The 27,607-nt window shown below is 45.3% G+C and overlaps 1 protein-coding gene across 1 annotated transcript; it reads right to left on the reverse strand.

The window, feature by feature from the left end:
• Positions 1-370: 370 nt before the first annotated feature.
• LOC142767203 (plancitoxin-1-like) lies at positions 371-27,607 on the reverse strand. The gene is made up of 7 exons (XM_075868433.1): positions 27,378-27,607; positions 17,395-17,593; positions 15,076-15,154; positions 12,110-12,274; positions 9,162-9,359; positions 6,268-6,515; positions 371-565 (listed from the first exon to the last, which is right to left on the reverse strand). The coding sequence occupies exons 1-7, from the start codon at positions 27,482-27,484 to the stop codon at positions 461-463; spliced, it is 1,101 nt and encodes a 366-aa protein (XP_075724548.1). The 5' UTR covers positions 27,485-27,607; the 3' UTR covers positions 371-460.

Below are 27,607 nucleotides of genomic sequence, written 5' to 3' on the forward strand. Positions count from 1 at the left end.
AGGTTTACGCGCTTCTATACCACATATAAGGACGGGAATCATTGGCTAATACTTCATATTGGTTAGGGAGTGCATAATTTTTGTGTATGTATGTTTTTATTGGCCCGAATGAGGCTGGTAGTGTAACAAAATGAATAAATAATAATACAAACTACACATTTAATATCACGGACGTAGAATTCCCGCAGAATGTGACATCGTTCGACGCCACATACTGACGTCTCCGCACGTCATCGTTGCTTCGCCAAAGTTGAGCCGATTTCGCAGGCAATGCAACAACACGAGAGGTACAAGCTTCAGAGGAATGGAGGATAAATGAAATATTGACTAAAAGGCCAGGACTGCATTCGAGTCGTCTTAAGCGAATGTATAAAGGACCATGCGAGCTTTATTTCCAGCTAACATGTTTGCAGCAACAGATGGTGATTAGTTGTTGTGAATTCGACACCCGGTGATCATTTCATATGACGCAGCTATCGAACTCGCTCACGCTCCTCATAAGCAGCTTGTGAAGCAGGGCGTTCTTGAAGCACAGCGTCTGTCCTCCTCTTCGGTACTGGGAATGCTGTAAGAAGGCATATCAGCTTTGTAAATGTATTCATCAAATGTATGGCCATTTCTTGTATAATGGTAATCATTGTATAATGGTAACTACCACTTGGACGTCCTGTTGCTTCAAATCTACAGTGCACGTAGCTTTTTTCCCCCTATCATCTCTCTTATGTGATGAAACACAATCATGTGGCGTGTTTGGTTTATTGCGCTGTCTGCCAGGCTCTGCCACTCAAGCCACTAATAGGTTTTGGTAGGCCTAGCCACATGTACTAGCCACATGTATTATTTTAATTATTAGATCTCGTGCCACTGCAAGACCAAGGCTTCTGCCTAATATTCTAAGTCAACTCATTAGCTACGCTCTCCCTAAACATTCCAGTCACTCCACATCTTCAGCATTCCTATACTCAGTCACAACTTAAAGTTTTTTTATTCTTCTTATATAGGAATCGGTATAACAAACGAAAATGAAACGTTCCTTCACAGAAGCAGTTTCAATGTTTATAGCACATTAATATGTATGACTCTTATTCGTGTTTAGTGGCTACAGCACCCTTGGATGTCGATAAACACATGCTTACACCTGGTGACAAACCTCCATCACGACCGCGATACAATTTTCCGGAGTCACTGCATTGCGCGCACCGGTGGGGGTAGACACATTTTATAACAGAAAATGTACCAGAGAGTTGCGGCATATTGCATGACTGAGTGGCAAGGCTTATCCGGGATGCCAATGGAGTTGGCCGTTGCTCGAGCGCACCTCACCAAGGAGCGTTGACCATCCAAGGTCGTGCAGCCGAGCAGGTACTGCTCCCAAGCCTGTCTAGTTGGGATGAGGAAAGGGGGTGAAAAGGGAAGGGGGTCAGTAAGGCACGAATCGACGACGTGCTAGGTATCGGCCAGGACCTGGCAGGTCGTGCAGGTGCCACTGATTTCTGGCAAAAATGCTTGGCGACCGCCGGACTGAGATAGGTGTTCGTCTGGAAGTGGCGTAATATTCTTGTTGTTGGGCTAGTTGGTTATACATCATATTATTAGATGCTGGCGCAGTCCTGTTAGTTAGTGCCTTTGCGCATTTCGATGTATGTATTTAAGAAGGTCAGATAGGAGCAATAAAGCAGTTGGTAGTGAGCGCTGCGTGTCGTGTGTGTTGCTCTGGTGGAAGTGTGAGTGCTTGTGTGAGTGTTTGCGTGAGTCGAGGTTGCGCCAAATTTCTAATAATATGGCGTAATATTCGCTCGTCCGCTTTCTCCAGACCACTTGCGGGGCACGGGTACAGGCGGCGCGAAGCCCGGTAATATGCAAGAATTTCGCGAAAGCGCGTCAGATTCATATTGCCAGATTCATATTGCCAGATGGAGAGTATGACACAGTGTTTGCATGTGTCATACTCTCTTGATGTCACCCAGGGCTGTTTTAGTTATGTCATCTAAAAGTGTCTAAGCTTAACTGCCGTATACTATCGCTTGAGTCTGCGCAAAAGCTTCTGTTGGCAATGATTCAGTGTTCGTAGTTTTTTTCTGTGTCGCTAGGGTATGGGTTATATATGAAGTGCTGCTTCTGAAATAAAAAATTAGTTGCGAGTGTAGCGAGTGTCGTGTTTTCTTGTCCTCTTCGTCCCCGTAAATTTGCGCTACTACACCATATGGTTAAATGATGTCCGACTCGGGACATGGAGGAACAACGGCCCGGATGAGAGAAGCGCGGGCAGCGGCGTTCGTCGCCTCGTTGCCGCGCAAGCCCGGGAGGCCTAGGGTCCGTACTATACGAATGGGGTGAGGGTTAAAGCGCCAAGAGGCTGCCTGAAGTAGGTGAGCTGCCAGCGGGGCGATGCAACCCCGAAGGTATTGGGAACGGCTCAGCGCGAGCACGTCAGGATGAGGCGTGAGGTGGGATGCGAGGCGGCCAAAGCAATGGCAACCAGTCACAGTGTCAGTGTTGGCTCTAACAGAAAGGCCATCAACGTGTTTTCCCTGTGATCACGGTTGCCGTGAAGTGACCTGAGGGGGAGGGGCCCGAGACGTCTACGTAGAAAACGCCAAGGTGGTCGGAGTGTCGCGCCTGAAGGGCTGCGGAGCGTGCTAGTCTACGGCCGGGATGTAGCTCGAGGTTTATGTGGCGGGGTAGTGGTTCCACCCATAATTTTTGCCGCCAAAGCTCTGGTATGGGCAACGGAGTGTTTTTATCGGGGATTGCATTGAGGCCGAGCCTGTAGAGTAGACGTCGCCCTGAGGGCGTCTGCTCAGACGATTAATTTGGCTAACACGATAAGCTTCCCGCAGCTCTGCAAATGAGTTATGTACCCCCAGTGCCGCGAATCGGCTGTTGGACGAGCATCGGAGCATCACGCAAATCACAGATGAACCAGGGGCGTTCGCAAATGGTTCACGCGAAACCACGTGGGTTTTCACTTAATTTTGTGAACTCCCGGTCTGCTGTAGCCAAGGGTGCACGATTCACTCGTCGGCTACCATTCAGTGGAGGTGCATGTATGCGACGTAGTGCTGGTGGGTAATTTTGTTACAAGTATATACTATCATTTCACTTCTGCTTAGGTGTGTTAGTGGCAGCCTGTTGGGTTGCGATGCGCTCAGCCTCAAAAACGCAATAGGCAGAGTTCCCAGGTAGAGCCATGAACGCGCGAAGGTTTCCTGCTCCTCCTCGGCGTGTCTCTGGCTGCACCAAACGCACTTGTGTGACATTCGCCCGCCGACGCCATTGTCTTTCGGCGAAGCTTAATGCAGCACATCTCGTATTCTGTGCCATATAGCACTCGTATCAGAAGAAGGTGGTCAAAAGTAGTGCGCAGAGTATTTTCAGCAGCACAAGACCACAATTTTTATGGCATTTTCAATAGACCTAAAGTATTTCGTTTACTCATTAACCCAGAATGCGCTACTAAGGTGTGTTGAACAGGCGTTCGATAGGTTAGGGGGTTTTGAAGAAGCGTCCCAAGTATCAGCGGTCTACATATGCTGCTTGGAACAAAGGTGATTATCATCAGCCTGACTACTCCCACTGCAGCACAAATGAATCTCTCAAGTTTCACCAGTCGACTCGGTCCTGTGCTTGCTGCTGCCGCTTTATACCCAAACAGTATATGTTTACCTGCCAAAGTGCAAAGGGACACATCCACTTACGTCCTAAGCTCCGAATTTGTATTGGGTGATGTATTGCTCTTGTCGTTAGTGGCCTGTTTCAACACGATAGCATTAAAGAGCTCGTTTCGCAGAAATTCCGGTGCCAGCATCATTGGTTGCCTTCGAAAAATCATCTTGTGCATGGCCTAAAAATCTAGAACATAAGCTAGATACTTCTAACCAATAACTTCTAACCAATACTTTTAACACATATAACACTTCTGCCTTCACAAAATACCATATGCATCCATTCACGAAATGTACGGCACCACACACTCGTGACCTAATGGCTGAAGTAGACGATCACTGACTCATGCCGTTGTGACGAATACCAGTACCGAGCAGCACGATAAATTCGTCGAGTTGGACTTGGAAGCGGTGACGTCCTGGAGACCAACAACCATGCCGTTGTGGCAGGCGCCTGGCAGCATAATGTCCTGCTTGTCTTCGTATTGCAAAAGGGCACGTCGCAGGTGCGTGTGATGGCTACTCCTTCTTTGGGCCCGGCTGCAGTGTTGGACTGCTGCATCGTCCTTGTGGGTCCGGTGGCGCCCGGTAGAGCTAGCATAGTGCGACCAGCCTAGTACACCGTGTTCGCATCTCCCAACCACCCGATCGATGATGCTGATGTGCCTCAATGTATCATCATTGAACTTGGTGATGGCCACCCACCCAGCTTTATCCTCTATATTCATCCGGCTCTATTGCACTCGAAGATGGCAAAACTAAAACTGAATCACCGAATCGCTGGACTGTAGCCCTGAAGGTCGTACATAGTCCGATCCTGGTCGCGGCAGTCGCATTTCGATGAAGGCGAAATGCTGTAAAGGACTGTGCAATGTGCGATTTCAGTGCACGTTAAAGGACACCAGATGGTCAAATTTTCCGGAGCCCTCAACTCCCGCGTCCTTCCTATTTATGGTTCTGGCGTGTGAAAACCCAGATAATATATCAGTTATACATGATTGAGTCTAACAACTAACAAATCAATCAAATAATATCACCGGTAAAATTAAGTATATTGAACACATTAGTAAACATCCCACTTTAGATAAAATAAGCGAGAAAACAAAAGAATAAACAAAGCACGCTTTAAAACAAAGCCAAGAGAAAATGTCTATGATACTGTCATGATACAACCCGGCTCGGTTTGTTAAGGCAGCGAAGTGAATGCAAGAAAGGGACGTGGGATGTGACACAAAAACACTCTTCTTTACACACTTAAACACATACAATAAACACAGAAGACTAACAATCTCTATAAACAATGAAGTCCCCCGAAACACAACAGTTAACACGTCCTAGCATGCGCGAGTCCTACGCGCGTCCCGTTCAGCAACTAACGTCTATAGGACGAACGGGATGTAAGGTGTCGGCCACTGACACCGGAGCGTCGCTCACCGCGTCCGTCCATGCTGTTGCTTTTGCTGGTGTGAAAGGGCACTCCGTCAACGAGGCGACGTACGCGACGTCGTTCCCATTCGGTGGTGGAGCTCGTGATGTCGGCAGGAACTCCGGGCACCTCCAAGACCACTCTGGACAGTGGGCCGTTCACGTAGCAGGCGGGTGTCCACGAGTTCTGGCTCGCTCGATGTCGGCGGCGTGACACTGACCTGTCCCGGCTACTCACTTCACCACCCGCCAGCTGGACGACCGGAGCACAAAGGCGGTAGCTCGCCGAGGTGGTACCTCGGGTGGCTCTCGACGCGTTGCAGTCCTGGGGCAGGCCCTAGGCTGCCTCGATCATCCGCCGTCTTTCTCCGTCGTGCCAACGTTTTCCCCTTTGAGCGCGCTCGTCTTGTCTTGTCTTGTCTCCTAGGAGATTTTGGCTCATACCCACATGGAGGATTGGCCACACTGTACCTCATAATAGATCATTATGAGTGCGCTCGTCCTAAAAATCTCTCGTGCACGCGCGCACTCCTCTTTTTTTTCCTCTCTTCGAATTGACTATCTTCCGTGCGTGCCATGCATCCTTCTTTTTTCTTTTTTGGGCCTTTTTCTTCTCATCTCTGACAGATACACAGTGATGTCGTTACTATCGTTTTTATGCATATGTGAAATTATCGGTAATGTCAGTATTGTGAGCAAAGAAAATGAACGAACGAAGGCATTTTCATTGCCTTTATATAGCGCGTCATCTTCGTCAGCTGTACGTCGTCATCAATGTGTCATGTCTTGAACTCAGCTGAATAAATTGATTCCTCATAATATCAGCACCTCCGGGATAAGGTGATCGTTATGTGCACTGCTAGACCACGCATGCTCCTCAGCACACATGTAATAGCCTATAGCTGCTGCAGTAACGCATGATCAATGAGCGCGTGCGCTCCCACGAGAGTCTAATCCAGTCGGGCAGTCAACAAGTGATCGAAAACAATTAGCAGTAAAGCGAACGGTTTGTGTCTGAAAGGGAACCTGTCAAGTGAGTTAACATTAATACGAATAATCAGTGCATCCACATCGTCGAAAGATAGTTCCGACAATGCACCATCAAGACAGAAAGCCATAGTTGGTTAGTCCAAAGTTACCATAGTGAACACTGGTATAGGAGGAAAATCCTGCCTACCATGCGGTTGAGAGTACCGATGCACACGAATCGCTTGGCCGTCTCCTCGGAAATGGCCCACTTGCTGTGGTCCTCGCCATTCTTAATTTGAAGCTGCTGCTTGCCCATATTTAAGCGCAGCGCCTCAACGTTCGCGACGGTGTAGGTGTAGTTGCAGTCGGCGGGCACTTTGCCACCAGCCCCGTTGCGCCATGTAGAAGCGAATAAGTTGGACTCCAGATTGCTGGCGACGGCGGCAGAGTAGACGTCTGTGAAACCATTGGGAACAGTACAATCGTGAGTAATGTGAAAGAAAACAAGGAATTAGCACTCAATCTGCTACCGACTGATAACACGCACCTAGGCGTACGTTATCAGTCCAAACGTGCAATGTGAGTCGAAACATGTGGGATAAGTCAAAACGCGAGGTTTTCTGAAACAAAGATTCCGAAACCAGCCTGACGGAACGGGAATATCCGGTTAAGCAAGCGCATCTTTCAGCATTTTCACTCGTGCACAGCAGGTCAGCATGCCTGTTAGGCCGCGAACGCTGCTGGGCACACCACATACTTGCCGCAAAGTCTCCCCCCGAACAGCAGAGCCGGCTGCTCGCACGCTGTCCTGTATAAGTAACAGATGCTGCCTTAATTTTGGGCTTGTACGCCTCGATGGTGTTCGACTGCTGACCCAAAGGTCGAGGATTCTATCATTGCCGCGCCAGAGGCGAAATGTTAGGGGCTCGTGAGTGCGCGTTGAAAGGCACCGGAGCCCTGACGTGCCTCATAACCATACCGAGGTTTTAACGCAATATCGCCAAAGAGCTCGTGTCGCAGAAAACCCCACCGCCGGCGTCGGCCCCGTTGGTTGTGAGCGAAAAATCGTCTGTGCGTCTGTGACCGAAAAATCAAGTTACCTAGATAGCCGTGGGAGGCCGCTACTTGTCCACGCGTGCGCGCGCGATCACACTGACAACGTCGCGCATTCGAAGAAAAAAAAAGTGCTCAAGGTCAAGAGGCACGGTAGTTTCTTTTCCTTGCCACCCCTCCCTGCCTAGCTTCCAGCTCTTTCGTCGGGACGAGAGAAGAGATAATGCAATTGCAGGAAGCGACAAACCTTTGTAGCTCCCTTCGCACTGGACGGATTCTTAAAATTTTTGCGGCGTTGAATTCATGAGGCAATAAGCTCTTCTAGTGAATTCAATCCATGGTTACTTTAAAAAGTGCTTCAGGGCTTCTTTAACACATTTTGTTTGACAGGTGTCACGACGAAAACGAGCCCATTCGGCGATAATAGCTTGCGCTGGTCCAATCTACTGTGTGCATGTCTGTGTGCGTGTGTATGTAACAAAACGTATTAATAAGTATGCACTTAGCGGTTGAAGGGTGTGCTAGGGGCCGGATTTTGCTATCGTGTTCAACTCTTAAAGGTGAAGCTTAAGGGTCCCCCAATTTTTGACCCAGATATTACTAGCAATCATGGTCTTGTCGGCGATCAGTCGTTTATGACGCGGCAGTCTGATCTCTTATCGACCCGATTCCACAAGGTCACATGGCCACATTTAATTGTAACCTGAATATGACCGTTGTTGCCAGTAGCAAATGAAGCGTTGTGGTGATGAGCCCGTGTGTGGCTCAGATTCCATGGATACAGGCAGAAAGAAAGAGAGAGCAGTGCGGAAGGGAAGCTGTCCGATCCCGTTGTTAATGTTCAAAGAAATGTCAAGCATGCGACGCGTTCATTGTCCCCATTTTACCGATAAGGTTTTTGAATCGTTTTCAATATGGTCTCGAAATGCTTCATGTGGTTGTATTCTTCACGCAGTGTAAACATTTCTGCAAGCCAAAAACATGAAATAGGTCAGTATATATATTGGCGGGTGTAGTCCTGGCTACAGCTATAAGAGTTCCGATTTTATACCCCTGTCACATGGCAAATCTAATGGCATTTACAACGAATGACATTCCTTTGTAATGTCACTTGTTTGCTGTCACATGGCATATAATGTCATTCGATGAAAATGACATTTGCCATCGATTGAGTTTACGCAACTCATTCGCATTCGGTTTTGGACCGAATGAGTAGTCGCAACGCCAGGGGCCTTTTACGAAGGTCGCTATCGGTTCGTGTATATGTAACTAATTTAAAGTGTTAGCACTTTATTTTTAGCAAATTAATCAGTAGTTGACTTGTGGACATTAAATCACACCCAAATGTTTGTGCGAAAAAATTGCGCTCAGCAACAGACGCTAGATGGCGGCCATGTTTTAGTTCGCTCTGTTGTTGTCACGGTTGTCGAGTTGCCTCGGTAGCCAGTTCCGTTCGTTTTTTTTTCTTTTTGTTGTTCATCCGCCGAGATTCGCACGTGCGTCTATCATGTGTGAGCCGGGGCCCAGAGGCTATGTACAATGGACGGAAACGGCGACGTTTGTTTTAATTAAAATTTGGCCGGATCACATTGGCGACCTCCGGAGAGCTAAACGAAAAGGCAAACTGTACTTGGCGATAGTCGAGGCGCTCCAGCATTGGGTGTTGTTATGAACGTGCTACGTTTTGGGCAGTGCTATCCCACCCCCCTTGCTGGCCTCCCTTCAAGAGACACTAGATGCGTCCGTCGGGGACACTGGGCGCGTTCCACAGAGGCTCTGGACGCTGGGAAACAGCTGCGCATATATTCTTGCAGAAATTTTTAGTGATACAAAAGTCATTTTTGAAGGTACGAACGTGTTAAATGCAAGATTTGATAGTTCTTTATTTCTCCCAAAGACGCAGCTTGAGAGGGCTAAGGTAGTGGTCATAATTTTAAAATGACATGTTTTTGTCGTGTGACAGCGCGCAGATAAAAAGACATTAGGTTCCCTTAATGTCATTTGTTGTAAATGACATTAGATTCGCCATGTGACAGGGGCATTACTCACCTCTGTTGTAGCGGCCGTGCTTGGCGAAGCTGATGTAAGGGTTGTTCGAGACGTCCTTGAGTGAAGCAGTCAGTATCCACGGTGCCTCGCGAATGAACTTGCGATTCAGCAGAAGATTCAGGGCGGGCCGACCCTTGCGAAGCGACGCCGGCGCGTAGCTGTCGTAGATGTTGGGGTACTGCAGTCGCAAGTGCGTGGCTGGGAATAACGAATGGACAATCGATCTTGCGCCGCGAACGAGGTACAGTTGGTGTCGTAAGTGTTGTGCACGAGGTACAAAATGAGATCAACACTCCCGATGCTTCGACAGGCATCGAAAATACATGATTTGATACTCGGTATGTTCTAAAACGCGCTCATAACATGCACTGTGCTGCTAAGCAGAATACAGAGGCATGTTGAGGGTAAATTCAGTTTCTTTATGCTATAATCTGGCGGTCTCTAAACATTACATTACAACGATTAGAGTCATTTATTTTTTGTTGTTTATTGAGACACTTCCCCGCTTGGCCTCAAAACGTTACAGCAAGAGTGGTTATGCACTAAACACAAATTGCAAAACATTTTTTTAAACACTGCGCGCCTGATCACAAGACAATGCACTGAGCGATATCACGAACAAAAGAAAACAAAATGAATGCAGGTTTGCCTTGGCTCGGCATTTCCAAATTTTGCGCGGATGATCGGTACGTACCAAGGTTTTAAGCATATACCCGACATGGCAGTAGGCCACTCGCGTTCGAAGACGAGGGCGTGGTTTCCTTCGCAAGTCTTCGCCACGCGATGCATCTACTTCGACCCTCAATTCTTAAAAGCATGTGAACAATGTCAGTACTAAGCGCTAAGGACTATCAGGATTTCACGCACATCAGAACACGCTGATACCGCCGCTTGCCAATCGCACACAAAATGAAGTGTGATTGGTAGATCACGAACGATATTCCTGTGAGACAAAGAAAAACGAATGGGCGGCTGCATGACAAAGCAGTACAACAGATGAATCACATTTGATATTTCGTGTATATGGACCAATGGAGAGAACGTACGTTGTAGATGTCACGGGAACTACAGTCTGCGTCACAGAAGCGCGTAAGGAGGACAAGAAATATCAGGAGATAATATTGCGTTTTTTCGTATTTCGAGATCTTGGTGAGTGGCCTTCTGACGTGATTGACGGCGGACACGCAGGATCGAATCACGGCCGCAAAGGGTGAATTTTCAATGGAAGTGAAAATGCCGTGGGTCCGTGTACCTCGATCGGTTCAGATGCATGCCAAAAAACCCCACCTGGTCAAAAGTACCGCAGCTCTCCGCTGCGATATCTCTCAAAATCATATGGTGGTTTGGGGGAATTAAACAAGCATGAGTTCTTTATTAATACATTAGAGAAAAATCTCGGGTTAATGTCTATGCGAGCTGCAACACATGACGCTTCATCCAGCATGGGTATTCCGCAGTGGCGAACGGGCACTGCCACGTTTGAACACGTGATCTAATGGCCATCCGTCGCCGACAGCCAGCTGATTCGCCGCCGCCGCTCGCGGGTTGAAGGCCAGCAACGCGGGCGCAGCGGTTATAGGGTGAGGTGTTGACATGGCAGACAGTGCGGTGAGCGCCGGTGTTTCACATACTCTCACATCGTCGTACGGCAACGCACCGGGCTCGGCAAACTGCTAACGAGTAGGCGCTTAGCCGTGTTCTATACAGGAGGCAGGAAGAAGCGTCTTCTCTTTCCCCTTTTCTTCGTCTTCTAATCAATAGTCACTTATAACAAGACGTACTTTGGTATAAAATGGCAGCAGCAAGCACATGACCGAGTTGACTGGCGGAACAAGGGAGAGGCTTTTGTCCTGCAGTGAACGTAGTCAGGATGATGATGATGATGATGGTGATGATGATGACTTTCTTTTTACGATCACCCCCCCCCCCCCCCCCCCGCGTAGTCTGCGCCATCCGTTTCTCACCGTAGGCTGCAGGGCAACGTCCACCACATCACGGCCGTGCCACCGAGTAGCAGGCCATGGTGCTTCGGTGCGATGGCGCATACATTTTTTGCTTAGAAAACTGGCTGCGGAAAAGCGTCTCTAATCACGGAGCAAGGAAAGAGTGTTTCCTTCCTCCATAGATTAGCCTAAGCTTCCTTCGTCGGTTTCTGCGTGGCCGTTTTGTAGCAAGGGGAAGTTGTTCAAAATTTTCCCTTCTTGATCTGCTGACCACTTCAAAGGGTTTAACCGTCACCCCCGGAAGCTTTGGAAAAGATTTCCGGGGGTGACGGTTAATCCGTCACCACCGGAAAAGATTTTCCGGGGCTTGCCGGACGATGATGTGGGCACCTGGTGGCGCTTCGTGCAACCAATATAGCAAAACGTTCGTTTTCTTCTGTTGTAATAAAAAAAAAAGAGTTTTAAAACGCAACTGATTCGGTACTTGCCCCTGCAGAGAATTCACACAAGACGAGAAGTAAATTGCGTTTGTCTCTGCAATAACAATTCTACGCTTCCCTGACTCAACTCGGCGCTCACTAGATGGCGCCACCTATCCGTCTTTTCTTGTTTGCGCATACGTTATCCGGCGCAAGGTTAACGCAAAGTTTTCGGCTAAACTACCACTCTAACTGTCACTCTCACTAGCGGCAGCCCCGGACTCCTAGTCTTGCATTTCAATGCCCAAACACAATAGAGCCCTATGACCAGCTGCGGAGCAAATGTGCAGTAGTATACTACAGACTAAAGTAATGCGCAGTTGTATCTATCCAGCGCAATTTATACAGCAGGGTTGCTGAATGCTTCAGATGCTGAAATAAAATCTGCGTTGATTGATTATTTGATTACTTGATTGAGAGACTGATTCATTGATTGATTGATAGTAGCACAGTTCAGTAACCAACCTTTTGCGAGTTTGAGTTAGGCGGACAATCGTCATTTCTGAATGAAATAATATATACTCACCGATAGTTTCCAGCTGACTAGTGGGGAAGGTGACACACAGCATTGTCTGGCCGAACTCGCGTCCGTTGGTTGGAAACGTGTAGAAGCCGTGGTGGAGCATCTCAGGAAATTTGGGTACACTGTGAATGATCCACACTCCGGACTCCTCGTCGAAGATGAAGAGGCCTGCAAGAAATCACTTAGTTGGAGGTAGGAGTGGAGCATTTCTTAGCGAACTTCGGCGACATTGAGCGTATCTATCTATCTATCTATCTATCTATCTATCTATCTATCTATCTATCTATCTATCTATCTATCTATCTATCTATCTATCTATCTATCTATCTATCTATCTATCTATCTATCTATCTATCTATCTATCTATCTATCTATCTATCTATCTATCTATCTATCTATCTATCTATCTATCTATCTATCTATCTATCTATCTATCTATCTATCTATCTATCTATCTATCTATCTATCTATCTATTTAGCCGCCTTCAACCTTTAGCTCTACTGGCCAGATGGTATCGGCACCAAAATTGGTATGGCAAAACGGGACTTTATGACAGTATAAGTGTCTAGTCATAACATAAAAATCATGATAAGTGTGTCATGAATGTCATGACTCATGATTTACATTTTATTTACATCACATGACATATTGCAAAACTGGTATGGTATGACATGACTGCATGGAGAACATAAGCGACAGACTGGCACGGAAATCATGACATGCATGTCACTAAAGTCATGACTACACGCCACGCTCATGGTGCGCTTGTGGTCATTTCCCTAGCTTCACATATACCAAATTTCGTATTAAGGGACGTGAATGGATGACAAAGGTATATGACTGGTGCAAATATGATAATCATGTTCGAGGTAAAAAGAACGAAAACGAAGACAGAGAAATAGGAAAACACAAGACGAGCGCTGTCTTCTTATTTCTCTGTCTTCGTTTTTCGCACCTCGAACAATGAATCGTTACCAACTTGCCTAGTTTTCAATACTACTCCTGATAATCATGACATGTGTGTCATGTAACACGACTACATGCTACGGTCATGGCATGCTCACGGCCGCTTCACTAGCTCCACATGTACCATATTTGATATAGCGTGGCGTGAATAGACGACTAAGGTAAATGGCACGTCGAAACATGATAACGGTGATATGAAAGCCTTGTACAGCATAATTTACGCCTGCCCTATAGCGTTGTGCTCATTTTAAAATGATATATCAATATTCCTCATTCTTGCTTCGTATATTATCGATTCCCACTATACGTGGGATCTGTCATTTTTTTTCTGTAATTCTTTTGTGGGGGGAAAAAGGGGAGAGTGTGACTACCCGTTGTGTATGCTCCTGTTTTTATGTGTATACAAATGCAAAGTTGAAAGGTCACGGAGAGGGAGTGCGTCCCACCCTCGCCATCATATGAGCGACAGCCAAGTGATGAAGTAACGTAAGGACAATAAAGTTTAAAATAAAGGCAGCTAGTTGGCAAATAGTCCTATCAAAGGGCGTGAAAACAGATACACAGAACTCCTCAAACGCCGTTCCGTCGGTCTTGTCGAGAGTGCACACCGAAATTCGTGCTATTTTGTACAGGAATAAAGATACGCGCTTGGAGTGCCGGCATATCGACAGCGCATGCACGAGCCAACCTTCAATTAACCTGCATAAAGACGAAATCAAGAGTCTCTCTCGTAAAACTCCATGCGTTCCTGACTGATAGGTTATTGGCATACTGCATGAGCATGCACAGAAAAGCTTTCGTGAGTTTTGTCTGCTCCACTGTAGCGAGTGTTCTCAGCTTACCCGTAACTGGCCTTTTTACTCCCGAGTATTTTTTTGCTCTACGCGTACCTCTGAAGCACTCCATACTGCTGCTCAAGCGAAGCTTAATTGTGCGGCCACAGTGTTTATCCCTCGTTTAATCATGATGGCTCAAACACGACAGCGTTACAGCGCTCGCTTCACAGAAATTCCGGTGTAGGCGTGGGCGTCAGCGTGATTGGTTGTGGGCGAAAAATCCTCATCTTATCCGTGGCCCAACAAAAAAGATAGATGCAAGTAAAATAGAAAATTTCGGGTCCAGTAAGGATCGAGCCCAGACCATCTGCCTGGCAAGCAGGTGTTCCACCACAGAGCCACGATATTGCTCGAAACTTAATGAGAAAAAAATTACAATTTCATGTAGCGGAAGGAGTATCCTAATACACGTAAAATTGCATTCATAGAATCGTGCCACGCGTAAAAATATTCGAACTACGCAACGAGTTATTGTTTAGAGGCCCACTCTTTACAAAATATGTTCACGAGTTGCTTCACGAGAGCGTAGTGGGCAATTCGCTGATTCGCAAAAGGCACGAGAGTGGCGTAGCGGACACTTAACAGTTGTATTTGCAGTGGACATTCTCGAATAGTTTGAATCAGCCAGTGTTACGCGCACAGTCGTTAATTTCCTTACGGCACGGTTGAGGCATGCACCGAGAATGGAAGCGAGGCAAGCAATTGAGAAGGTGACGCGCATGGCGACCGATTACGCTATTTCGTTCACTTCTTGAAAGCGATTGAAGCTCAAGCATCTTTCAAGTTTCATTTTTAAAAATTTAGATACTACTTGTGTCAATCCAAAAGTATTGAAGTTTCTTACCACCTATGCATCTGTTGTTTTCAGCGGTGAGGAGTGGGATTTTGTGGCACACCAGTTCATGGTGTAACTCAATTTATAGCCTCCAGAGACGCGACGAGAAACGTTTTTTTTGTACACACCACCGTTTTTCCAGTCGACTTAAACAGCGTCACTGGTAAAATCAATTGTAAATTTGCGCTCGTTTTCTCTTCTGTTGCCTCGTAGCGTTATTTACAATGAAATTAATGTTATTTACAATGATAATGACTGCCAAAAAGGAATCAACAGAATGAGCACATTAAAGCCTTTGAGCAACTTTAGTATAGAAGGTCATTACACGAACCTTTAGTGTGTCCGTTGCTTGACGTTTTGTCTTCCAGGTGAATGGGCGGCTGGTCGTTGTAGACAACGTACGCCAGGTTCTGTGAAAGACCACACGAATGTATTTACGGCGTTACGTGAGGTGCGTAGTAATTCCTCTACAGTGAACTATCACTTCTACAAATCTCAGTTTAGCGGACTTTTCAGACGGAAGAACTTTCATGGAAACTCTGGTGGTTTTATAAGCTCTGAAATAAGCTATTATAAAATTGAAGTTCATTCAACCTAGGAGATTGCCTTCACTTTTACTTACGATGGGGCACGGTCATATCTGCGCAGTATATTATTTACGCCGTAGTCAGGGACTAAGCAGGATGGCCGATTCATAAACACAAAAATGGACAGATCCCACGAACAGTGGGCTTCGATGATATGTGAAACAAGAATTGCGAAGGTTTATATGTCCCTTTAAAATCGGCACAACGTTATAAGGTGGACGTCAACTATGCCGTACATGACTTCCATGTCATGATAATCATGTTTGGACGTGCTCTTTACCTTTTTCGTCTGTCTATTCACGTCACGTGATCTTCAAGTTTGGTATATGTGGAGCTAGAGAAACGGCCACGAGCGGGCTATGAGTGTAGCATTTAGTCATGTTTTACATGACATCCATGCCATCATTATCATGTTTGAACATTTCATATGCCTGCGTCGTCTATTCACGTCACATGATACCAAATTTGGTATACGTGGAGCTAGCGAAACAGTCGCCAGCGCATCATGAGCGGGATATGTTGTCATATTAAATACGTGACACGCATGTCAAAATTATGTTTGCACCAGTCACATATTTTCGTCTTCCATTGAGGTCCCGTAATACCAAATTTGTCTATACTAGGCTAGCGAAACGGCCACAAGTGCATGATGAGTGTGCCATGTAGTCATGTTCTTATATGGCACGCATCTCATGATTATCATGTTTGCACCAGTCACATGTCTTCGTCGTCCAATCGCTTCACGTAATACTAGATTTAGTACTTGCGAAGCTAGCGAAACGGCCGCGACCACATCACGAGCTTGGCATGTAGTCATGTTGTTACACAACACGCATCTCATGGATATCATGTTTGCACCAGTCACATATCTTCGTCATCCATTTACGTCCCGTAATTCCAAATTTGGTATATTTGAAGCTAGCGAAACGCCCGCGAGCGCATCATGAGTTTGGCATGTAGTCATGTTGTTACATGACACGCATGTCATGATTTTTATGTTAGGGATTGATGCTTTCATTGATACGTGGGGTTTAACACCCCAAAACCACCATATGATTACGAGAGACGCCGTAGTGAAGGGCTCCGGAAATTTCTACCACCTGGGGTTCTTTAACGTGCACCCAAATCTGAGCACAGGGGCCTACAGCACTTGCGCCTCCATCGGAAATGCAGCCGCCGTAGCCGGGATTCAATCCCAAGACCTACGGGTCAGCAGCCGAGTACCTCAGACACTAGACCACCACGGCCTTCAATGTAAGGGTCTGTTGCTTGTGTTCACCATGCAGTCGTGTCATACCACACCAGTTTTGCAACATGCCAAGTGAACGAAACCACCACAAAAGAAGCAAGACCGTGAAATGTAAATCATGACATTTAAGACATACATGTCATGTTTTTCATGTTATGACTGGTCAGTTATGTTCGTCATACAGTCATGTTATGCCATACCAATTTTGGTTTGGATACCGTTATCGAAACGGCCAGGAGAGCTAAAATTCGTAGGCGGATAGATAGATAGATAGATAGATAGATAGATAGATAGATAGATAGATAGATAGATAGATAGATAGATAGATAGATAGATAGATAGATACGCCCATAGTCGCCGAAGTTTGATAAGAAATGCTTCACATTTATTTATTTATTTATTTATTTATTTATTTATTTACATAATACTGCAGACCCAGTGAAGGGCCCAAGCAGGAGGGACGTATTTACAAAGCTCGTAATAAGGACAACAGAAGATCAAGAACATAAAAAGCGCGAAGAATAAGGACATAACTCAAACAATGAATAAGAAAGACATTTAACACTTTAACACTTCTAACATTAAAGAAAAGTTGCAATGCAGGAAGAACAAGAGAGGCCGAGAACGTTATGCTGTAGTTTGATCGCTTGGTTTAGTGAGGCAGTTTCATTCAGTAATAGTTTTGAGGATATAAATAAACCTAAATAGGCCAGTGTGATCAACGTTAGGGTTGGAGTTGTTTTGTATGGCACCGGGGATAGCATCAGGTGAACAAGAAACCTCGCCATTCAGGCGCCGATATCTGGCGGCCTACCTTTGGTTTCTGCTTTGCTGTGAGTGGAGCGATTGTGTTGGCCAGTGCGTTGCTTCCATTGAAGATGGTGTGCGTAGACAGCTTCCAATAAGGTGTGGATGTTGGCGTCGTGGAGTCGATGTACACATATTCGTCGCCACTGGGAATGCTTACCTTGTGCTTATCTTGAGCTCCTCTAGGCAGCTTGTACATGAAAAACCTACAAAACAGTTTTAAAGGTTACACCGGTGACCTTTTTGTTGGAGGGCCAAAGTCGCAAAAAGTGGAAAAGCACGTCGCAAGCGCAAACGTCTTGTTGGTTTTCAGGGTTCTTCGATGCTTTGCAGGCCGATGCGGCCCGGTTGACTGTGTCCAAGCGAGAAAATACAGCCAAAGCGACTTTCTAAGCATGAAAGCGATTTTCCAAGCCCGGCGAAAAAATATGGCAAGGAAAAATAACATAGAATAAAGGCACCTGTTTGCGCCATTGAAGCATGATACGCTATACGCTAAGCGTGACTGCTCAGCTTGATTATCTAAGCGCGAAGTCAGCGGTTATCTATGAGAGAGACAAAAATGCCGAGAGAAGAAGAAAAACGTAAAATAAAGGCCTCTGCCAGCTCCACTTAGGTGTGACCGGCTAATTTAGTCATAACTGCGTAAGCGTGAAATAAGAGACTGCCTAATCATCAAGATCAGTGCAGGAAGTGTGCCTATAACCTTGCGTTTTGCGTTCTCAGTTATACCGAAGTGCGTAAGTGTTTAGTTAGGTCACGCCTGACGTCTCCACTTGTGCAACAAAATGTTCGTGAATACTCTATGCTCAGGCATTTTTTTCCTCTTTTTTGGAGTCTTATTTCCCTCCCCAAGTGCACAAAGGGGACAAAGTCGATAAGATGTGATGTCACGTGGTACAGCGGAATTATTGAACGACTGCATGTGGCCGAAGATGCGCCTGAAACTGAGATGATTATGAAGACGTAGTGATCTACGCGAAAGAATTATAGAATTAAAATGAATAGAGAGGTGACTGGTACATTAATAGTAATGGTACTGATTGAAGAGGCATAGATGGGTGACAGAGCGTTGGGAATCCAGGTTAGGAAGGGCAATATCACGTTTGATTTGGGTGGTGCTGCAACAGCGATTTTATTTTAATGTTATGAAGCGGGATCCACAATTTTGGATGGGTTGTTTTGCTCGCCGCGAGATGACGCGAAAAGAGACGTTGGTTGCTGTCGATTTCGCTTGAACGCGCTACCAGCAGCCGCCTGCACGCAGGCCACGCGCTCCCGTGTTCCCTTTCATAAAAATTGACACTGTCCACGACTATTAACGCTGAAGAAGACCATGTTTTCCCTATCCTTCCTGATATAGCCCTGCATTAGGGCTGCAGTATATTCAAATAAAAAAAATAAAATGTAAGTTTGCAACAGGACCTCGACCTAATTAATCAGTGGTGTGACCGCTGGCAAATGACGCTTAACACATCCAAGTGCTGCGTACTTTCATTCGTTAAAAAAAATGTTTCCCTATCCTTACTCTGTCTGTTCCGCTGAAATTCTCCGTTCATCTACTTACAATCCTCTCGGCGTTAATTCAAAGACAAATTGAAAACACTTCGTTCAAAGACGAATTGAAGAAAAAAAATGTTACGAGACAAATAATTAATTTACATCAGGAAATGTAGAGCGCCTAATACACTAACCTGGAGCACACCAAATGACACAAATGAAGTATATGAGCTGGAGTTATTAACAGATGTAAACTGTTGTCAATTATAGAAAAAATCCGGAGTCAAAATAATGTTTATGAGTCAAGTCTAAGTGTAGATAATTCAGCAATTAGGCGACAGTGGGCAACTTTCTCGAATGCTTTCGCAATGTCTAGAAAGATGCAATAGATGATTTTATTATTATTCGTACCGTTATGTGAATCCGACTGATGGAAGTGACTTTTTACTTTTTAGAGCATACTTTGGAGCAGGAAAATTACTGCTTTGGAGCATCCATAAGTGTTTTCGGAGCATAAAAAATGATAGCTTGGAGCAGTTATTGGTCTTCTGGAGCAGATACAAAAATTGCCAATCATTATTTGGAGCTCAAAGAATAGTCAAAGACCACGTAAATATTAATATTGCCACGTTCCATTTCCCAAGTTTTTGTTATCGTCCCTAAACGCCACACGATTCTCAGCGCAAACCGCGCCTGCAGTTTTCGAGAAGGTTCCGGACTGTACTAGATCATTTCGATAAAATCACGCCCACTGTGCGAACGATACAGATTGTTCTGGAACCTACGCCACCGCCAGCGATAGCGCTAGAACATTCGACGGCAAGAGTATAAATGCCGACGCGCTTCACCGCTTGTCAGTAGTTGATCGAAGGCCGACGCTCCGTTCGCCGCTATCAGTCCGAGACTACTATCTGTGCGAGATCGCTGCTGTAATTTGACTTTCCGTTCACCGGGCACAGGTTCGCCCAAATAAACAGTTAAATCCCAGCACGAAGTCTGCTGTCTTTGGCCACGTCAGGACCCCGTGACAATATTTATTATGAAGTATATGCAACAGACAAAAATAAGTGCAAATTTTAAAAAGCAAACAATTAAAAAGATAGCTGACTGTCAAAATGGAGCCATGAAAAAAGGTTTATATAAAGTATACTGGTATTTGTGGCAAAAATAAAATCAGACCTGTAAAGCCGAGCGCCACAATTTAGAAAGAACCACAGTCCAATAAAATGTAGCCAAAACAGTAGATAATCGGTCTGTTCCAAAACCAATCGTGCTCATTTTCACATATGACCACACTTGCCTGCATGCCAAGATAAAAAAAACAAAAACACAGCCAAATGAGCCCTTTGCTTAATAAGCCAGTCCTTGTTTAATAAACGAGATCAAAGCCGATAATGCTGCACACTAGTAGCACACTGGGATGATAATATGCAGATCCTTTTCAGTTACTTTGGGACCTATATGAGTCGGCCAAACAGTAAAAGCTCGACATCCTCGTTCTCTCAGTGTCATTTCGGAGCACGTTTGGAGCAGTTACTAAGAAAAATTGTTGCTTGGAGGAGCACCGAGCAGCATTTCTCTTTTGAAACAGTTGGAAGCATTTAGAGCGTCACTTCCATCACTGGATGTGAATTATAACAACTGAGTGTCATACGATAATGTTTTCCGAAAATCACGTTGATTAACAAAAAAAGTATTTCACTCAAGATGATTGTAAATATGGGAGGCGATGATCTGTTCAAGCAGCTTGCGCAAGATGCATGCTAGCGAGATGGAGAGATAGTTACCGGGGGAGTGTTTGTTCCCGTCTTTAAATACGGTATGACCTTTTCAGTTTTCCAGTCGATGGGAATCTGACCAGTGAATAAATATTGTTGAAAATGTGACATAAAATATGACTGGACGAAGCGGATGTGTTTTTAGTACCTCAGAATGAATATTGTCGACGCCACACGATGTAGACAACTTTACACTGTTTACAAGCTGAGATATGCCTTCGACAGTGATACTGATAGGAGACATGAAGTAGTGCTCAAGGTGAGAGACGCAGAAAACTGATGAAAAATTTTCATTTGTAAAGACGGAGCGAAAAAAACAAACAAATTAAAGGTTGAAGCACATTCAAATGCAGAAACAAGAACATTATCAGTGTTATGTATTGTAACCATGTCATTACAATGATCAGGCGAAACGGCACGCCAGAACTTTCTGAGGTAAGTGTGCAAAATTGTAGTGAGATCAACAATAAAATATTTATTTTTTGCTTCACTAACTACTAGGCAGTAATATTTTAAACAGTCTTTGTATGTAGACCAGGATTCAGGAGTTCATAATTTTTCAGCAGAAGCCTATAACATTGTAATTTCTGTGAGATTTAACCATGGTTTGGATTTTGTCGTGATCGATATGAATTAGTGGAACGTATTTATCTATTAGGAGCGTCATAATATTTATCAAGGAAATACGGTTATCCTGAATATACCTGCTCGTGCATATGATAATAAATGTATTGTATAGAAATTATTTCATTTCAGCGTTCATTTAATCATAATTTTCTTTACTATAATCCCCGATTACCTTACGCTGGACACACACAAAAAACGTTAGTGGGTTATTACTTGAAAACAGTAGAAGGTTGTGATCACTAAAGCCATTTAGTTGCAAAACATGACCTACGGTATGTGTCTCTGTATCAGAATGAGATCTAAAATATTATCACGAGTGGGATCTAGAACAAGCTGGGCTAAATTAAGTCAAGACATAGCTCAATGAGTTCACATGAAGCACTGCACAATGAAGCCATGCACGACCAGTTAATGTCAAGCAAATTAAATAACCAAATAAGTACATTTTTCTTGTGTGAAACAGGTCAGGATACTGGAAATGCTTCTGTGAAGCTTGGATACAAAAATACGGTCGGAAGAAAATGGGCGATAGCCTACGTCCAATAATAATTTTTCAGATAAGGTAGGACAAGCGGCCAAAGCTAAATAAAGGGAAGTGTTAGTGACAACAAGAAAAGAAGCTAAAGTGGTTGCTTGGGCGTGTTGATGCGACATCGCGAAAGAGAAACAACACAAAAAACGAGGAATCAGACAAAGAAGGATTCTGACAGAGTGCTGTCTTGATGGCTTGTTTGATGGCTAACAGCAGACCGCCACTTCTTGACCGGTCATGGCGAAATGGAGTACAGATTGAAGTATAAGTAGCCTACGTCATCGTGTAGCCAAGTCTCGGTTAGTATAACAAAACAATAGATTTACGATCATCAAGATACGAATCAAGCAAAGCACGTTTAGGTATCAAGCTGAGAATGTTAGTAAATGATACCAAAAAAGAAGAGGTACATGAAGTAGAATATTAACACTGCGTGCACAGGCAGCTAGCTATCTAGCAGTTACGACGGCGTCAAAACAAGTGTCATAAATATATGTAGTATTATCGACATAAAGTTTGTCTACATTCAGTTTGTAAGGACGATTCCGTTCCCTAGAAAACTGAAGCAGTTTCCTGCGCGCTAGCGATGCAGCCTGCAAAAAATGTTTTCTAACAGAGATACCAGTATTTTTCAGCAGACCTGCAACGACGAGGATTGCTTGCTTGTCATTAAAAAACGTAAACTTAGCAATTGTCGGCCTACCTTTGTTTGGAGTAAATTCACCCAGCCGGTGTACACGTTCATACTGATAGCTCGTAGAGGTGATCGATATCTGAACATACGGCGATAATCTTAGTTTTAGACGTTTCCCAGCTTTCTTTGTCCTCGTCGGGAATTCGAAACAAACAAGTTGCACCATCGCATGCTATTTTCAAGTTCGTTATACTTTGGTACAACTACTTGAAGCTGATCAGAAATAGAGCTAATAGCACCATCGGCAAAGTTAGATGAAGGAGGAACGTTAGAAAGAAGCTTAGCTTCCAGAGTTGGCACTCTCTTAATGAAGTTTTTTATTTCATTATCAGCAGCTTCCCGCTTTTTTTAGCCCCATAATTTTGAAAATTATGATATTCTGACCAGTCTCATGCCTACACACTGTTTCAAGAACGATTGCAAGTGTCTTCACAACGTTAGGGCCGGGGTTTGACTCAATGTCACCTGAAAGCAACAACAATAACGATGCAAACTTCCGGCGGAAGTATGCCAGAAACAGCAATGTACGAAACATCTTAAGACGCAGGTAAGCAGGGCACGACACCGCAACAAGGTAATAATGGCCACTTTTTAAACTGTAAGTGTCTTGAAAGTAACCAACCTAGAAATACAACAGCGATAAGCGTCCCATCCTTTCAACGTTGTCGTGCCCAACCGAACTGGTGTTTGGCTGGCTCTTATATCCTACGTCATGGTTAGCGAGAGCTTCTGGGAGCGAACCATGTTTCTAGCCGCCAGTAGACAACGGAACCAAACTTAGCCATCGTTGCACTTTCGGAAACGGTGCGGCCAAGGTTCGACAATCCTTGAAGGCGGGGCACCGAAGAGTATAACCGAAGTGGCGCCCGCATTGTTGTTATATCCAGCGTCATTTACTGTGATGGCGTCCGTGAAAGAACCATGTTGCAGGACACCGGTATACAAAGAAACAAGCCGTGACCATCTTGCACGATCAGAAGCGGGAGCAGAATTACATGGCCAAGAACGAACGGCCCCGCCTCAAAAACGCACGTCGACAAGGCACTGGGAAACGTAACCTGGAAATACAGCAGTGGTAAGCGTCCCATCCCTTCAACAGCGTCGTGCCCAACCGTACTGGTACTTGGTTGGCTTTCAAATCTAACGTCATGGTTAACGAGGGTGTCTCGGAGCGAACTATGTTGCCAACCGCCAGTAGACGAGGAAACCAAACTTGGCCACCCTTGCGCTTTCGGAAACGGAGCCGGTTGATAAAGATGCAGCCAAAGTTCGAAAATCCTTGAAGGCAGGGCATCGAAGGGCATAACCGAAGTGGTGCCCGGCTTGTTGCTGTATTCCGCGTCATGTCCTGCGAAGGTGTCTGTGAATAAACCATGTAGCAGGCCGCCGATAGAAGAAGGAACCAGCCATGACCATGCTTGCACTATCGGGTGCGGGAGAGGAACCACACGGCCAAGACCAAGAGAGATCGAGAAAGATGTTCAGATACCTTTGTATTAAGGATTTTTGAACGACTGTAAGTCAAGATCGTTTGCATGAGTTAATAATAAAAGAGCGTAGGCGCGCAGACATCCGCGAAAAAGGAGAGATCAAGACTACACAATGGCCGAGCTCCGCAATGAGCTGTTTTCGAGATGTCACGGCGCATGCGCAGTTACCTTTGTGGGAAAGTCGCGAAACGCCTCTTGATCCCAAGAGCTTCCGCTCTGGTGAAACCGGTAGGCCCGGCTCTGCCTAAGCCCACCACAAGAGCACAAGAACATAAAAAAACGCGCATTGTTCATTTTTGTTCTCGTTTGTCGCGACCTCTCTTCATCATGGACAGGTTCCTTTTGAGGCAGTGAAGCCAGAGGTGCAGTCGCACTTCCGCATAACATGCCATTATCGCATACAATGCTCGCGTTGCATGCTAATTTTGTCCTCATTTATCAAGCAGCGTTTGGGTAAGACTAAATGTTTAAACTACAATATGACCAATATGTTTTGAACATGAGAATTGTTTAGGTAGGGAACCAATGTTAGAGCGGCATCTAGTTGAAGGTTAGTCATTCGCCCAAGTTGTAATGCGCTGGAACTTTGCTTGACACAGGTAACTGCAATTGCGTTAAAAAACATACTTCATAGGGAAACGCGTTCGGGAAACGGCAATTAACTACCGGCTCAAGTATTCTACAAAACAATTACGCTTCGTGATATCGAACAAGAACAACTTTTGTCCAATAAACATTTCATATTGGAAGTTAAGAAAGTGAGCGTAACTAGAAGGGAGGAGGAGGAAGGGAAGAAATGAAAGGCAGGGAGGTCAACCAGACGCATGTCCGGTTTGCTACCCTGCACTGGGGGAAGGGGTGAGGAGATTAAAGTAGAAGAGAGAGAGAAGTGAAGGGCAACGTGTGTGTAGATGCGACCTTGTCCATTGCACGCTTATAAGCGGTCGCGTAGTCCGGTCGTCTTTAGAAAACTTAGCAATGCCCACGTCGCTTTGCTGGCCAGCGACGCGTAGAGCCATGAGCCAAGTATCTTCTCTTCGGAAAAAGGTCTACTGTCTAGTGTCTCTAACGTTTCGCGTAGCAAGTTGCGTTCGCTCGCAAAACGTTCACATGAACACAGTAGATGTTCTATTGTCTCGTCAGTGTCGCACGATTCACATCGGGAGCTATCCGCCATTCCTATGCGAAAGGAGTACGCCTTTGTAAAAGCTACTCCTAACCACAGGCGGCACAGTAAAGTTGCATCCTGGCGGGAGAGGTCCGATTGAACTTGAAGCTTTCTCGATGGGTCCAATTTGTGTAGGCGGCGGTTCCTGAGACTGGGGTCACTCAGCCAAGTTTCCGACATGGTGTTAGCGAACGAGTGAAGGCCCCTTGCAGCGTCGGTTCTCGACAATGGAATTGGGGTTGTCTGGGCTTCTGCGTGGGCGGATCGGGCAGCATTATCAGCAAGGTCATTACCGACAATACCACAATGTCCCGGTAACCACTGGAACACCAAGTCATGTCCTTTCGATAAAACTTCGTGAATCACTTCTCTTATTTCATTCACAAGTTGTTGATGCTCCCTCTGTCGTAAAGCTGATTGCAAGCTCTGAAGGGATGCCTTGGAGTCGCAGAACACAGCCCATTTTTGAGGTCGGGCTTCCGCGATATAAAGTATAGCAGCACGTAAGGCGGCAAGCTCCGCTGCTGTGGATGTTGTCCTATGCGACAGTTTGAGCTTTATAGTGACCTGGTACGCCGGGATGACAACAGCACCTGTGGAGCTGTCAGCCGAGACCGATCCATCGGTGTAAATGTGGGTCCTCTGACCGTATTTTTCGTTGAGTAGCGACAATGTCACCTGTCGTAGGACCACTGTTGAATGATGGCTCTTGTTCGTTATTCCCGGAATAATGAGGCACACCTGTGGTTGTTGTAGGCACCACGGGGGTGACGCTGGTCTTGTTGCTGGAGTGAAGCCAAAAGGAAGGCATTCTCTATGGGCAGAAATAATCTTTGAAAACATCGCGAGTGGTCTTTGAAGTGGCAACACTGCGACATGGTGACCAGGAACTCGGCAGAGGTGTCTTATGTGGGCTCTCAAATTGTCAGTGGTGATGTATGTTCGAATTGGATGCTCTCTTGCAATCATAATTGTCCCGTAGGTTGAGGTGCATCGCGGCAATCCTAAGCACACGCGTAGTGCTTGTCCTTGCAAACTTTCGAGAGTGTGGATGTTCGTCTTGCACGTACTTGCCAGTAACGGCAAGCTGTAGCGCAAAAATCCCAGAAACAGTGCCCTGTATAGCTGCATCATTGACCTTATCGATGCGCCCCAAGATTTTCCGCAGAGGAACCGCATTATATGGACGATGGAAGTTAGCCTTCTCTTCAGGTAATTGCAGTGGGCACTCCACGAAAGGTCCCTGTCAATAATCACACCCAGGAAGCGATGGTTCTTCTGGTACGGAATATTTTGTCCATTGATGGTAACGGGGTATTGTGTCATGGCTCTGCGAGTAAACGCAACCAATGCACATTTATCCGTTGAGACTGAAAGACCTTGCTTGCGGAGATATGAGCATGTCAGGGTGGCAGCCTGCTGGACCCTTGCACGTACTTGTAGACGAGTTACAGCCGAAGTCCATAGACAAATATCGTCAGCATATATGGATATGAGGATGGTACTTGGTAAAATTTCACGAAGTCCTACCATCACGAGGTTAAATAAAGTGGGGCTTAATACGGCACCCTGAGGGACGCCACGGGAGGTATAGTAATTGGTGGTAGGTCCATCTGAGGTTTGTTATAAGTGCATGAAGATGGGCCACGTAAGAAGCGTATGCGAAAATAGCGTAACTAGAAGAAAATATACATTGAAAGGCATCTGTAATGAAACGTTCCATTGACTATTCCAAAACTCAATATTTCTGTAGTTTTTAGGGGAAACATTGGTTACGAAGTATATGTCCACATAAGTCTTACGTAAACGTATGTCAACAGTATGGGAAACGTATGGACGCTATATATATATGTACTCCATGAGAAAAACATATAAAATTCTCGGAATAATATAATGAACTTTTCAATTGGGGTACTCTAATCACAAGAAAAACGACATTATTCGCAGCAGCGAGCCCAGAGGACATAATGGGGCGTGTATTCAGATAAGCATATAGTAACGGTCACGAAAGTGGCTAAAAAATTAAAAAAAGCACCAGCACAGTTGAGATATACTCACAATGCCGCTTTTTCATATTCGAGTTATATGATATAACGTGCGCATTTACCAATGGGCGGACGAATGTTAAAAAGTGAGAGAGTACAGCTGCAATATACAAGCAGAGCGGCTTTTGTGTTTTGAGTTGGAATATCAGGACTTACCAATCGACATCGGCATTTTTATCGTTCTTGCAGGAGGTAGCCGCATGTGACAGCGTTGTTAGCGATGCCAACGTAAGCAGCACGCAAGTGAGTCTGAAACAATTCATTTTATATGATCTCCTTCCAAAGGAGCCTGCGCTAAAGTCAGTACGCCCAATTCCTCTGCAGCTATTGTTGGTATGTTACCAACTGTGACTTGTCTCGTACCGCAGCTTTAGCCTAACAAAACT

Source organism: Rhipicephalus microplus, chromosome 7 (assembly GCF_043290135.1).
Source record: "Rhipicephalus microplus isolate Deutch F79 chromosome 7, USDA_Rmic, whole genome shotgun sequence".
NCBI lineage: Eukaryota > Metazoa > Arthropoda > Arachnida > Ixodida > Ixodidae > Rhipicephalus > Rhipicephalus microplus.